The sequence below is a fragment of the Anas platyrhynchos genome, chromosome 25 (assembly GCF_047663525.1).
Source record: "Anas platyrhynchos isolate ZD024472 breed Pekin duck chromosome 25, IASCAAS_PekinDuck_T2T, whole genome shotgun sequence".
Classification (NCBI taxonomy): Eukaryota; Metazoa; Chordata; class Aves; order Anseriformes; family Anatidae; genus Anas; species Anas platyrhynchos.
The window spans coordinates 6,429,460-6,443,089 of record NC_092611.1 but is presented as its reverse complement, the minus strand read 5'-3'; the positions used below and the strand labels follow the sequence as shown (position 1 = coordinate 6,443,089).

Genomic DNA, 13,630 nt, shown 5'->3' with positions numbered 1-13,630 from the left:
GAGGAATGTGAGAATGAAATAAGAACAGGAGGCAAATAATATGGCCAGGGAGAAGGTAAGAGGCACTGCCCTTCATGGCGGCACCGTGTGGTGTCCCAGGCTGTGACAGAAGGACTGTACTTGCTCCCCTCACCCCTCTTCTCCCTCCTGTTACAGGTTGTTCACCTGGACAACATGAAGCACGAGGAGGAAATCCAGAAGCTCCCCCTGCAGCCTCCGTACTACGACATGGCAGCCAGCGAGCCCTCTCCCTACACCGACAAGCTGGTAAGGAGACAGGAGGCATCCTCAGCCCCGGCCTCACTGCTTTCCCCCAAGATCCCTCACCCCACGAAACCAAAAACCCCAAAAGCCAGCGGGTGCACCAGCAGCCTTCAGAGCAAGGAGCATCCCATCCCAGAGCACAGACTGGTGGCCCTGCTTCAGCACCTGCCTCTTGGCTTCCACAGGTCCTCCAGCTGGGGTTTTAGGGGTCATTCCCCACTGAAACACCTTTCTTCTTCCAAATCTCCGTCAGAGGACCTCCTCTGTAGAGTTAAACCCCCTGTCCCACCCCGGTCACCTCCTGCAGCTGAGCCCCGCGAGTGCCTGCAGCCGAAAGCAGCAGCTCCTCCAAGCAATTATCTGCCGGGCAGAGTGTGCCAGAGTTTGACTCAATCGACAAGTTCTTTAAACCCCCTTGTTTTGTGTGGATTTGTTCAGCCTCGCAGAGAAAGGGATGCTAATGTGAGGCAGCAGCAGCAGGGAGATTAAGGGTCAGGGAGAGCTGCTAGCGGGAAGGGCTGCTCGTCAAGGAGGGAGGCTGCTGGAGAAAAGGTTGAGTACAGAAGGGCAAAGGCAGAGGAGACGGAGCACAGGTAGCTCTGGAGTCCTTCCACGAAGGGAAAACCAAAAACTTTCCTCCCAGCAGGCCTGGGACAACAAGGCAGGGCTCAGGGTCCTGCGCGTGAGCCTCTGCACCCCTGCAGTGTGAGCCCGTTTGTTTGAGGGGGCAGCAGAAATACCAGCCAATACTGAGTAATATTTTATGAACGCGGCTAATTATTCCCTTCCCTCCGGCTCATCCCGAAATGACCCCTCGATGCGCATTCCTGTGCGGATAATGGAAGGATGGGGCCCAGTGACCTTTCGCTAGCAGAAGTCTGCAGCAAGGCAGGCGCCGAGGGCTCAGCGATAAAAGGGCTCAGACGCGGCTCTGTGCCGATGTGATCTTATTTACTTCACCCGAGCTGGAAGTGGCTGGTGTCCCCAAAGAAAAACTTCCCCTTGGAGCCCTCCCGCAGTCCCGGGGCTTGTCTCCAGCCCTTTCCAACCCTCGCTGAGTGGCAGATGAGGTTTAAATGAAACAGGGCACTAGAGCCAGACGGGCTGCTCTGTGGAGAGCATCTGAGAGCTGAGTTTCAGGCAAGCAGGAGGATGGAGGAGCTCGTTTCGGGAAATAACGAGCAGTCGGTTAATTAAGTGGCAGAGTTAGTGATGTGAGATGGGGCCTGATGGGTAGCTGCTCAGTAACCATGGGAACAGAGTTTGCTGCTCTCAATCCTGGTCTGAGAAGATGCATCTCCACATCCCATGCTTGGCACTCGCTGCTCCTTCGCTGTGCCTCGAGCCAAGTGGCGACGAGCTGCGCAGCCCTGGCTTCCTCTGTCCCGTGATAAAAGTCCCTCTGCGCTGGGGATGGGGTCCGGGTGTCTCGGCCATTGCTGCTGCAGCTGTGACCGCTCTTGGCACTGATCTGTGGGTTGGCCGTGTCCCCTGTCCTGCTGGCTGTGCTGGTGCCACTGGGCTCCCATCACACGTGCGCACCGCGCTGTGGCTTCGTGCTGCAGGAGCGAGATGAGGCTTGCTCCTGCTTCTTGCTAAATCGCCGTATCCGCTGGGCAGGCAGCAGGCTGTGCGGGTTTGTGGCTGGCAAGGGGAGGGAGGGTGTCCCTTTGCTGCCAGCACGGGCTGGATGTGCTGGATCCTGCTCGGATAACGCAGCCAGGGCCAGGTGCGCATCACGCTGCCCAGCCGTGCTTTGCAGAGGAGCCAGCTCCTGCCCCCCTCCCTGCAGGACCGCTCACAGACACCCCATTTTCCTTTTTGAAGGGAAGCGATTCTGCAGGAAAACGGAGCAGGCGCATTTGGCTTTAAATGGATTGGGCAAACCCTCCTCATTTGGGATAAGCCGGCTTCATCGCCAGGCTGTGTGAGAGCCACTGCCTGGGGTCGACAATTTCATGGCACGAGAATGGGAGTCAGAAACCAATGAGAGATGGCAAAGAGGGAGGGTGGGGGGAGTGGGAGAGGTGCCAGGAGGAGAAAACATTGGAGAGGTGGGGAGGGAGCAGCCCCAAGTGCGGGTACAGCATGTGGGTGTGTGCCAGCAGGACCCAGGCAAGGTAAAAAGCTGAAGCACATCTGCAGGGACAGGGGCTTCAAGTGAACAGGGGTGCTTGGGCGTTTTAAGCTGTGGGAAAGATACCATGAACATAAAGCTGAGTGCACAGACACTCAAGGACAGCGCAGGGGCCAATTAAGGGCACAGATGTGTGCAAGAGGCTGCCTGCAGCGTTTGTCTCCAAGCCCTCGTGGGGCAAAAGCTTTGGTTGATGCGAGGGCATCCAAGCAGGAGTGAATGGGGTGGATGTGTGTGCGCTTCAGGTGACACCTACCAGCAGGACGTGTGTCTGTGAGCGGTGGCATCCATGCACATCAGTGGGTGTGTTAAATAAAGTGGGTGTGCAAAAGCAGAGGCGTGCCCAGCAGTGCCTGCGCCATGCAAACGCTGCGTGCTTGGCAGCGAGGAGGAGCGTGAGGGGTGGAAGCACGAGCGCATGTGGGAGCTGTGGTGTGATTAGTGTAAGTGTCAGCGATACCCATTTGCGGAGCAGAAAGGAAAGTTTCATTGCTGCAGACAGCAAAATAATTCCTCTCGGTTTACAGGGCAATTACCAGGGTGCCGATGCTGATGATTTACACAGAGCGCTTGCATGTAGCAGTGCTAGACCTTGTATACAAGTCACATTATTGATATTGTAATAAATTTTGTTCCAAACAAGCAGCAGGGAGCAGGAGCAAGCCCAGGAGTGGCAGAGAGCAGGGGAACTCCACAGAGATATCACCACCAGGGGAAGGCAGCACTAGTTTGGAGAAGGAGATAAAGGCTTGGTCTGCCCTTCCCTGGGGTTGGAGAGGGTGCTGAGACACAACGACCAAGGGGACAGTTCTGCAGGGCATAGATTTAGGTTTGAGAATGGAGTTGGCACCACTCATCCTCTTCAACATCCATGGATATTTAATCTGCAATGGCCAGAGCTGATCATCCCCAAACAGCCCCTTCCAGCAAGAGGCATTAAACCACATCGTTACAGGGCCATAAACTCCTGAGAATGGCTCTGCCACAGCTGCTGCGTGGCTGAGGACAGCTCCAAACCAAAGGAAGGGAAACGTTTTTGGATTCAACACCTTTTGCATAATTTCTGCGCGATGTGGCCTTTTTGGAAAAAGGCTGGGGAAATGTGAAAGCTATTTCATGTGGAAGAGCAAGGTCTCTCCTCTCAGAGAGGCTCAGCAGATGTTTGCTGAATGCTAGCATGGAAATTAAAGCAACTCCACGGGGGAAGGAGCCAGGGTACCCCTCACACCTTGGCTACTGACATCAGGGCTGTCCCAAAAATGCACCTTTCCTCGTGCTGGTGGCTGTTTTCCCCTATGGAGCACTGAGGGCTCCAGGTCCTGCTGCTTCCCAAGGTCCTCTGGCCATTGCCGTTTGCAAAGCATGAAGGATGTCTGGATAGGAGTGATCAGACAAATTGGGTAATATTCCATTCATGCAGTTCTTGCTGATAAGCCTGCTTAGAAAGGAAAAGCCCGTAAATATTTTCATGCCAAAAGAAGGATGCTTTTAGCATCTATTACATTACCACAATGACAAAATCACGCTGCAGAGTTAATCCGCAGCAGCATAATGTGCAGTAAAGCCTTGTGCAAAAACACAGCATGTAAAAAAGACCATTACAGCCCCCACACTTGGGCAAAAAAAAAAAAATAAAAAACAGCAGCACTGGCTAAGCCGTAGCATTTTCCTACAGCAATGTGCCTGCAGCCTCCCCCCACCCTTGGTGCCATGGCTCTGGACCCACTCCCTGCAGGCATCTCCCGCCTGACACCCCACACTCAATCCTTCCCCATCATCATCACCCCAAATTCCTGGGTCAAGTGCCAGCTCAGGTAGCCTGTAAGGCTTGAAATCACTGAACCAGCCCCGGGTGAGGAAGGTGCTGGTCCCAGAGGGGGTGAGGGGGAGATCGGAGCAGGTGCAGGGCAGGGGGGCTCAGAGCTCTGCTCACCGGCAGCTCTGGGGAGCAATGCCAGGGGGGCCTGTGGTTTGATTTGGGATTTTACCTGACTGATTGTTCATTACATCCCTCCCTCCCTCTTTCTAACTCTTTTTTCTTCCTCCCCCCTTCACCCTTCTCTTCTTTCTCCCCGTCCCATTACACACCCCCCTCTCCCACCTCATTCACTCGCTCCCTTTGGCTCGGCTCCCGTGTCCTCACCCCCCCCCTCCTGACCCCCAAATCCTCTCCTCCTGTGTCCCCACCGCCTTGCTGCTCTCTTCTCTCCAGAACTCTGGCAACAAGGACTGTGATGTCCACTATGCAGAGCTGGACACGTCCGCTCTGGCCTCGTCACCCAGCCCTCGGAGCTCCATCCATGCTGGCGGAGACCTAGTCGAGTACGCAACCATCCAGCCCAACTTACGCTAGCGCATGTCACTCTAGGCCCTTTCCCCTCAGATTCTGGCCTCAAGGTACACGATCGCACTCTGCCTTCCTCCCCCTGCTCCTCTGCAGCCAGTGCTTGCCCTGCACCTCCTGCCCTCCCCATTCAGCAGCCCCCCGGCCCCATCCTACCCACCCCATAGCCCTGCACGCGATGCTGCCCCTCTGCTCCCCTCGTGCCGGGGGGGGGCTGGCAGGGATCTCCTTGCCTTCTGTGCATGCTCTCTGCAGCGTTTTCCTTTGCTTTCTGCAGCGATGAGAGGCATGGGGTGGGGGAAGTGTTAATGGGGTGGTTTCTGACCCAAGCAGCCCCTCTGCAGCCAGCTGGGCTGGAGGCACAGGGAGGAATGAGGTGGGTTTGAAAGGCACAGCTTGTCTGGGGGCATTTTTTTTGCAAAGCAAAGCAGCATCACTAGGACGTGCAGAGGCTGAGGACAAAACTTTGGGGAGATGTTAAACAGGCCCTCCCAAGCTACCCAGTACAAGAAGGGGAGGGAGAGAATGGGACTGAAAGAAGGAGGGGGGGAAAAATGGGTTTGTGTGCGTGGAAGAGACTATAGATAAGAGGGAGCATATGTGCATGTGTGAAAGAACAAGGTGGGAGAGTATGTGAGAGAATATGGGAACACGGAAAGGTTCCTGCATCTGAAAGTGAACGCGAGGCAGCCAGGGAGGGACTGCGTATGCAAAATAAAGAGCTTGCGTTGCACGGGGCTGATGCAGATGGCATGTTGGAGTGCTTGAGAGAGGGAGGGAGATTTTTCCTTTGGTGCTCTCCTTCTCAAAACCAGCAATCAGACCCGCTCATTTGTTCCCTGTTTGTTCCACTCGGAGTGTCACCCAGGCCCTTTAGGCTCAGGTCCCACAGCAGGGACTGCTTAGGACTCGGTTCACATTCAAACCCACCAGTGGTGGTCCTGGGGCCTCTCTATTTACCAGTGACACTGTGAAGCAGAATGGCATTTGAAGAGAAAACTGGTGTCCTCAAGGTCTTCTCCCACCCCCTTACCCTATAATCCTACCCCTTTCTCAGGGATTAAAGCCACCAGTTCCCTATCCAAAGTAGAGGGGGTACTGGAGTGCTCTGCAGCACCCCAAATCCCTCCGGGGTCACCAGAGGATGCTCACAGAAACAGCAGCTTGGGGATGGAGAGGGCTGGGTTGGAGGAGAGAATAAGTGGCAAGGGAATTGAAACCTTGGGAATTCCCTTGGAAGGAAATAGCTCTATGCAGGGGGGTGAGCGGGAGGAAAACGACTTTTAAAGAAGTCCCCTTGCAGACCAGGAACATCAGTGCCACCAGGTGGGTGACAGTGGGGCAGAGCAGCCTGAGAGGAAGGCGCGTGGTGGGCTGGTTCAGTTTGCCTCTACCCCCGTGCCCCCTGGCTTTCCCGTGCTGGAAGGAGCCCTGTAGTTCCCCTGCTGTAGCAAAAACCTCCCTAGGTAAGTGCCTGCAGCGGGGCCGGCCCCGGAGCGCAGCGGTAACCTCTCTCTCTTGCGGTGTCTTGCCCACCCCTGCTCCCAGAATGAGGATCAAGGTCTTCGTAGACGTAACGAGCGAGAGCGGACAGTAAGTTCTGGGTCGCTTTGGGGTTGCTTTTTCATCTCCATTCGATTTTGGGGTCTATTTGTGCTCAGGCACCAGGCACCAGCCTGCCCAGCTCCAACAGGCTGGAGGAGGCTGTGGTTGGGAGCAGCCTCTTTTCTTTACGCCTTCACCTCCGCATCGCTGCAGCTCCTCGGGCTGCACCAGAGGACCACTCGCCTGGGTACGAACAAGGCAGGCGCTGCCTAATCCATCCTGGGAGGTCTCACCTCGTCCTCCCCAGGGTGGGGGATTTTACTGTCAGCAAAAGGACAGTAATCCTCTAAATCCAAATTTGGAAATCCTCCCAGCTTCTCTGAAGCAAAAATAAAGCCAGTCATATGGTGCTTTGAAGGTGTAATCTCACCGCCACGAAATCTCCCTGCTATGACACACCACAGATCAGGGTGATTTTTTATTTTTTTTATGCTTTTTTAATTATTTCCTCCCCCTTCACCTCCCCACACTCCTGTTCTCACTTTTGTTTGGGAATTTCTTGTCCCTGTTAGAGCAAGAATAGCTCAAACCTTGAGACTTGCATCAAGATCCCAGTAAATCAGAGAGCCGGGATCAGATTCCCAGCTCTGTTTTCCCTACAAAACCCACTATAAAACCACTAAATCTGCACCCATCACAGATTTGGCACAGTGTGAGCTGGGGATACTGAAGAACCACCAAACACTGGCTCAGCTCCCGTTTACCACTTCTCCTTCCTATCAACACAGAAGTTGCCTGAGCACGCCCCTGTTCAATAACCCATTTCCAGTTTGTGGGAGGAATTAAGAAAAGTGCTGAGGTGGCTCCCCATTAGTTGCCCAGCTGTAGGATGAGGGCACCAACCCTACCCTGGCTGTGAAGTTTTAGAGACAGCTCACAAGGGAAACAGCATGAGGGTAAAGGTTTAAGGTTATTGATGGCCTAAGATGCTGTAGGAAGAGAGAACAGGTTAGTAGCTATAGCTGAAGAGCTAAAAGCATGCCGTAAGGAGGAATGCAACCTTAGGAGTGAGCTTACTGCAGAAATAGTACTTGCATGTATCTGTGGGTGCATCCTTCATCATAGCTCCTTCCCTAATTTGGGGGAATTTCAGCTCTGGGGTTTTCCAGAGACTGGAGCAGGTAAATCCTCAGAACATTGAGAAGGAACTTGTCTCTTTTAGATCAGTAAGAGCTGATTATTTAGTGATAAGAAGTATTGCACGTGGTCAGATTGGAGGGAAAGCTGTGGCACAGCTAGTCCTACCAAGGAGATGATCACAAGTGCATAGGAGATGGAGAAGGGATGAGAATAAGTCATAGCAGAAATGAAAGCTCTCTAATTCAATCAAATAAAGACCGTTTAAAGGTAATCTGCTGGGCTGTCTGAAATGGATAGATTGCTGACATCCCCTTTAATCAAGCCCTTGAAAATAAAACTGAGGGGGGAGGATGTAACCCAGATAACGAGGAATTGTATGCAGCCATACTGGAAACAAAGACAAGCAGGAGAAGTCAGGTGGGGGAAAGTGGCAGTTCAATTTAATTAGTTCATTATCCCTAATTTAATTTCAAACTTTGTTAAAGATAAATTAGATTTGGAAAAAGTCACAGTGGGACTGGGGAAGGAAGTCAAAGGGCACCGGCTGCTAGATGTTAATAAACATCAGGCTGATTCTCTTCTCTTCCCTTTCGGTACTTAGAAATGAGATAAGGGAACAAAGCAGGAGCAATTGACTCCTGGCTTCATGGGCTAAAGGAAGGTGAAAAGAGACAGGGAACTCCCTTCCTCTGCCCCAGTGCTGGCATTCTCCAGCTGCCCAGCCCTGGCCCTGCTGACCCATGAAAAGTGAGCCCAAAATGGCAAGAAAGGAAAGGAAAGCATGCTTGTACTCACCTGCCCAGAAGAGCTGGCAGAACTGCACTGATTCTCTCTAGCCTTGCTTCATGGATGCTTGTTTCGTGCCCACATTAATCATTAGACAGAAAAAAGGAAAGATGTTTTTGCTGAGCCAGCACATTGCTAATGGGCATCCCACAAAGTAGCGCCTCATGATGTGCTTCTTGCAGCTCCGGATGCTACCCACGAGCTCGGTTTACACAAGATGTCTATTTGTGTTAACTGAGAGCCTCTTTGCTACCAGACCTTTTGAGCACTCATTTTTGTACGAAGCCCTATATTTTTCCATTGTATGCCCCAAACACACATAAACCCACCCTCCCATTAACTGAGGATTGATTGCTGGCTAAGAGCTCCTCTCCTGCTATGTCCTACTGGACCCCAGTCCCTGAGACCACTTCCCTTTCAGGTTAGCTTTACCCAGGAGGTTCAGTTACCCATTAATGACTTACCACTTAAAGCAGGAGAGCAGGGTTAATACATTTCCACCCTCCCCACAGGTATGGAAAGAAGTTTTCAGGAGTTTTCTGCTGCATCTAACATTTCCTGAGAGCAGATTATGCAGGGAGAGCACCTCTGCACATTCTAGTTACCCCTCTCCTTAACTGCTAGCCCTTCTCCATCCGTTTTTATCAGCTGTTACAATCAGAAGAATAACAATCAGCTGTTGTTTGTTCCCTTCTCCCATCATGGTATGGATCCCTGTGCCTGCTATGGGATTTGTAGGGGGATTGTTCTCTTGTTCTCTAAGCGTGTTGCCACAGCCTGCCCAGTTTTCCAGCCACAGGGCTGTGCACAGTTCAGCCTTCAATCCTTTAGAGGCCTCGACTTGCTGCGTAAACATAACTCCCACCTGAGAGCTGTATGGCAGGGCTGCCCAAACCCTCTGGGAAGAGATTATAGGGGTTAAGGTTCAGTGCTGCTGTGCCTTAGCAGTAAGGGACCAAGAGCAGCTTCCTAATGTCCCCAGCTTGGATTGATCCTGTTAAACAGCTGTAATGCTGCTGCCCAGCTTCTTCCCTTTTACACTTTGCACTTAGAAGCCAGAAGTGGATGAAAACCTTAGGAGATAGGTGTGGGAACGGCTCACTTGAATTTCAGAGACACCAGCCCAGCAGCTCCAAATAGAAGGGATCTAGAGCTGAACATGCGGCCCCTTGCTGTCTGCCCAGGTCAGGATCACTGACTTTAAAAAGCTTGAGCAGTGGGTGCAGCGTTTTGCCAAGGAAAGAGAAATAAAGTCAGATTGACCTTAGCACTGCAGCTCCTTTCCTGCAGCTCCAGCCTCCCATCCTCTGGTGGCCTCCACGGCTCTTTGCGAGGCTGCTGCTGGCCTAAGACTGTGCAGCCCTTCAGCTTTCTTGTTGCCTCTTGTAGCAGGCTGAACCATCAATAAATTATTGTCGACACTTTGTTTTCTATGTGATTTTTTAAGTGTCCTGGTGAAATATTTATCCAGGCACTGGCGGCGGAGGAGCTGAGTAGATTGTTCTGTTCCTTCAGGCTTTTTCTCCCGAGGGTCAAATCTTTGTCCTCTTCTCTAAACTGATTGTTTCTGGTACTTTGAAAGAGAACAAGGAAGGACTGCAGGGCAAGTTACTTGCTCCAGCCAGCCCCAAATCAATCCACAGGCATAAAAGGTGATTGCCAGTGGATTTGCTGCCTCTTAGAGATGAGAATAGCCCTTATTGAGACCAAGACCTTGGTGAGTGCTACGCGTCCCTCCTGCTTGGGTCCTTTTGCAGGGATTCAACTGGGAGGAAAGGGAATTTGAGCAGGAGGAGCCCTCCCCACCTGCTGCCACCCCCTGGGGAGCAGGGCTGGGGCTGGGAGGTTGCTCTGCACTACTGGGAGCTCACGCTGCCATCCCAGCGCCCGTGCTGTTTGCCCAGAGCTTTTTTGGGAAAAGGTGTCTCTGTGATTTTTTGCACTCAAACAAGCAGCGTTTGTTCAGCATTGCTTGCTGCCCCTCCGCAAAATTACCTCAATGGGAATCAAAGCGCTTTGGACTCCGGGAGCTTTTCATTTCATGTGGCACTTGGGGAGGAAGAATCACGTTTTGCAAAGCGTCCCTAAAAACACTCTCCAAGCACCCCAGGAAGGTGCTGGGACCACCTCTGTCTTGCAAGTCCTTCATGTTTCCCGCAGTCCTTTTAACTCACAAATGTGGCTGACAAAGGAGCTGCTCACCCAGGTAAAGCTGAGCAGAGGCACTGGGAGCTGCTGGGCAAACACCGGGCACAATAACCCATTGTGCCTCCCGAGCCTGTGCTCAGAGCAATGTGACCTTTGTATAAAAGAGCACGAGGCTGTGTTAGATCAGCGATGCGTACAAGCAGGGCTTTTTTCCAAACTCAGGTGTGGAAGAGTTGGGAAGACTGAAAATAAACTGCCCTTTCTTGCCCTGACACTTATTTTTTTGAGAGAGGCAGAGCCCTTACAGGCAAGGGGCAGAGGATGCAAAATCCTTTATTCTGTAGCAAAATGGGCATTTTGGGAAGTGAGGCAGGATGTTAAAAATGTGAAGATGTTAAAAATGCGAGGATTTATCACCCGGGTGACAAATCACCCTTGTGTCTCTCTGCTTCCAGGACTTTGGAAAGTGTCACTCAGAGGTACCGAATGCGAGTGATTACCTGAGCCGCTGCTACCCACGCGAAGGTCGATACCTGGAGAAGATCCCCCACGCCTACGCCCCCCTGTCAGACCTCCCGCGAGACCTCTACCCTCAGCACCCCGACGTCTCCTTCTGCTGCCCACCCCCCGGCTCCCGGGCCCCTTACATCTGTCCTAAGGAACAGTACGTCTGAAGTGTCAGCACAGCAAAAAGACGAAGCTAAATGTTTTTCACACCTCCCGACCCCGTCGCTCAACAGCCAAGGCCTTTTAACCCCCCCTCCCCGACACACACTTTGCCGTTGCTTATTTTATTTATTGATTTCTAAATTTCGGTGCGGTTGTAAGCGACGTGATTAGGTTAAGTATCTGCCTGGCTTGCTAATGCTCGAGGGAGCACTGCCTTCGCCCACATCTCATCCAGCTCTTGAACCTTTCTTCTCTCGTGCTGGCCCCCCTGTACCAAGCTGGCTGTGTGCATGCATGCATAGGCGGGTGGCAGCTGCCCCGTGTGGGATGGGATGTGCCCGACCCCATTAAATGTCCGTAGGTCCCCTCGTGTCCCTCTCTGCACTGCTTGCACCAGAGTAGCCAGGTGTGGATCCTCCACAACCCTTCTTCCAGCTTGTGTGAAGTTTCAAAGCCCGGCCAGTGCCCAAATCTGAGGCTGGAGGTTTTTTTTTTACTCCCTTGGAGAAAACTGTTTTCCCCCTTGGCAGTGGGGATGGGAAATCCCTGTTGCAAACAACTAAACAGCCAAGGTTGCTGAACCAAATAATAAGATGCTTACACTGAAAGATGCTCAGAACCAACCAAGAATAGAAAGAAGGGCTTGGTTTAGGGCTTTTGTTTCTTTTTTCCCTCCCACTCCCACTCCAAATTTTTCTGATTGACTCTGTTTAATCCAGATGCCATGGGGACGTAATTTGAAGCCAACGCTTTGGAGAAAGCATCCTTTAAAAAACCTTCTTATAACCTGCAACCCAGAGAGGAAAAAAAAAATTAGAAAGAAAAATATTCTCTCTAATTTTCCTTTTCAAAGCCTAGTGTGACCCCCCACTAGCTTTTCCCCTTCTCCTTCTTGCATCTGTTGATTGGAATTTCAAAATGAACTCAGGCAGAATATGAAGAAAAAAATCATGATTTCAGGTAATCTTCGCACTCTTAATGAAGGATAAAAGCCAATAGAGGAATCTGGCCTTTTAACTTCTTTTTTTTTTTTTTAAAAGCATCTTAGTTTTGGGACTATATTTTTTTTTGATATTTGGAATGTGTGTGGGTATGTAAATCCAAATGTGTACATTACTGTGACCACAAAGTGTTTTAGAGAAGGGAATTTATCTCCACATCACATTTGTGTTCACGTGTATTAGAGAAAAAATAAATATAGATATACACTTATATGTATATAAGAGCAAAGAAGAGGAAGTGGAGACAAAGGAATGAAAACCCTGTAGAAGAGCCTGGCTTCGGGGATGAATTTCATCTGTTTCACCCAGGTATGGCGTATGTAGGGTGAGGGCTGGGACAGTTGTGAACAAGGGGATGTGCCTGCCTGGTGATCGGGGGTTTGCTTTCCTCTCTCGTGGGTTGGGTATTTGGCATTCTGCACGCTTAGCATCACGCTGAGACCACGAGGATGTCAGAGCAGAGTGCATGCAGGAGGGAGAAAAGGGGACCACAGCATCACCCTGCTGCCCAGACCCCAAACCACGTCCCAGTGCCACTTCTACAGGTGGGAAGTGAGCCTGGTGCCGAGCTAATTCCTCCCCAGGAGGAGGTGTGAGCACTGTGCTGGTCATTTCAGTCCAGCTCCTGCTGTGCCACACTGATGGAGGCACCCTTTTATTTTTGTATGTCTGAATCTAAGCAGCTCTCGATGTTCTATGCACTTTCTTTGTCCCCATCACCTTCAGCAGCCTCAAGTCTCACCCCGCTTGCCCCTCTCCCTCCACCGAGAAGCACACACGTGTTCGCACTACCTCGTGGGTTCCCTGCAGGCTGGCACATAGAACATAAGGGAGAGGTTTATAACTCAGCGAGGCAATATAGCACCGAGGGAGGATGGAGCCACGCTCACCAGTGCCAGGCCAATGCCTCCTGTATGCCCAGCAGCCTCCACGTGTGCTGGTGCTCCCATCCCCAGGATGTCAGGGACTGTACAGACACAGCCTTCTAGCATTAGGTGTGACTTTTCCGGTACCATCCGTGTGGTTTTGACTGCCTGAAGCCTTTTTTGGAGTCACCTGGATTCACGTTTCCCTGCCAGCCTCCATAGGATTCAGCCAGGCATGTCCCTACACCAACAGGCTCGAGTGCTACGTGTCTTGCTCCAGATAATGTTTTTCTCTCTTGTTTTCTCCTCAACACACTTTTTGGTTACCACAGAGCTACAAAATGGGTGTGCTCGGAGCTGAAACCGTGGCCAGGACATTCACCCCAGCAAGGGAGCCATGCTTTGGACTCTGCCAAATCTGCCTTTGGTCACCCTGGTGGGAAAGGTGACACAGCACGGGAAAACCCAGGGCTCTCTGACCTCCTGCAGCCAACCCAGCACCACTGACCATTGAGGAGAAGCTCACACATTTCCCTTTCTGCATGCCCGTAATAACAGGATGCTGCCTGCATGGCAGCAATTAAAGTAGATTTGATTGGGAAACCTTCATCCGATGCAGCTTCAGCCGGATCTAAAAATTCAAATAAAAAGTGCAATGTGGTCAGGTTTTCAGGTGCAGCAGAAAACCAGGCAGGTAAAATGGCTGTTGGCAGAGGAGGAAGGGAACATC

General features: G+C 51.7%; 1 protein-coding gene and 1 long non-coding RNA gene across 3 annotated transcripts in view; one reads left to right on the top strand and one right to left on the bottom strand.

Moving 5' to 3' along the window:
- Nucleotides 1-12,305, top strand: part of NECTIN1 (nectin cell adhesion molecule 1) — an 80,213-nt gene extending 67,908 nt beyond the window's left edge. The window contains exons 8-10 of one of the 2 annotated variants that reach the window (XM_027444244.3): nucleotides 157-267; nucleotides 4,614-4,798; nucleotides 10,820-10,921. In XM_027444244.3, the coding sequence (XP_027300045.2) occupies nucleotides 157-267; nucleotides 4,614-4,754 (252 nt within the window). In that variant the 3' untranslated portion in view covers nucleotides 4,755-4,798; nucleotides 10,820-10,921. Of the gene's footprint in view, nucleotides 1-156; nucleotides 268-4,613; nucleotides 4,799-10,819 lie in introns of both variants that reach the window. The other variant, XM_038167600.2, reaches the window with a different exon arrangement.
- Nucleotides 263-8,850, bottom strand: LOC106018229 (uncharacterized). The gene is made up of 3 exons (XR_001192207.5): nucleotides 8,681-8,850; nucleotides 8,226-8,282; nucleotides 263-3,836 (listed from the first exon to the last, which is right to left on the bottom strand). It is a non-coding gene; the product is annotated as an uncharacterized lncRNA (long non-coding RNA).
- Nucleotides 12,306-13,630: the final 1,325 nt, after the last annotated feature.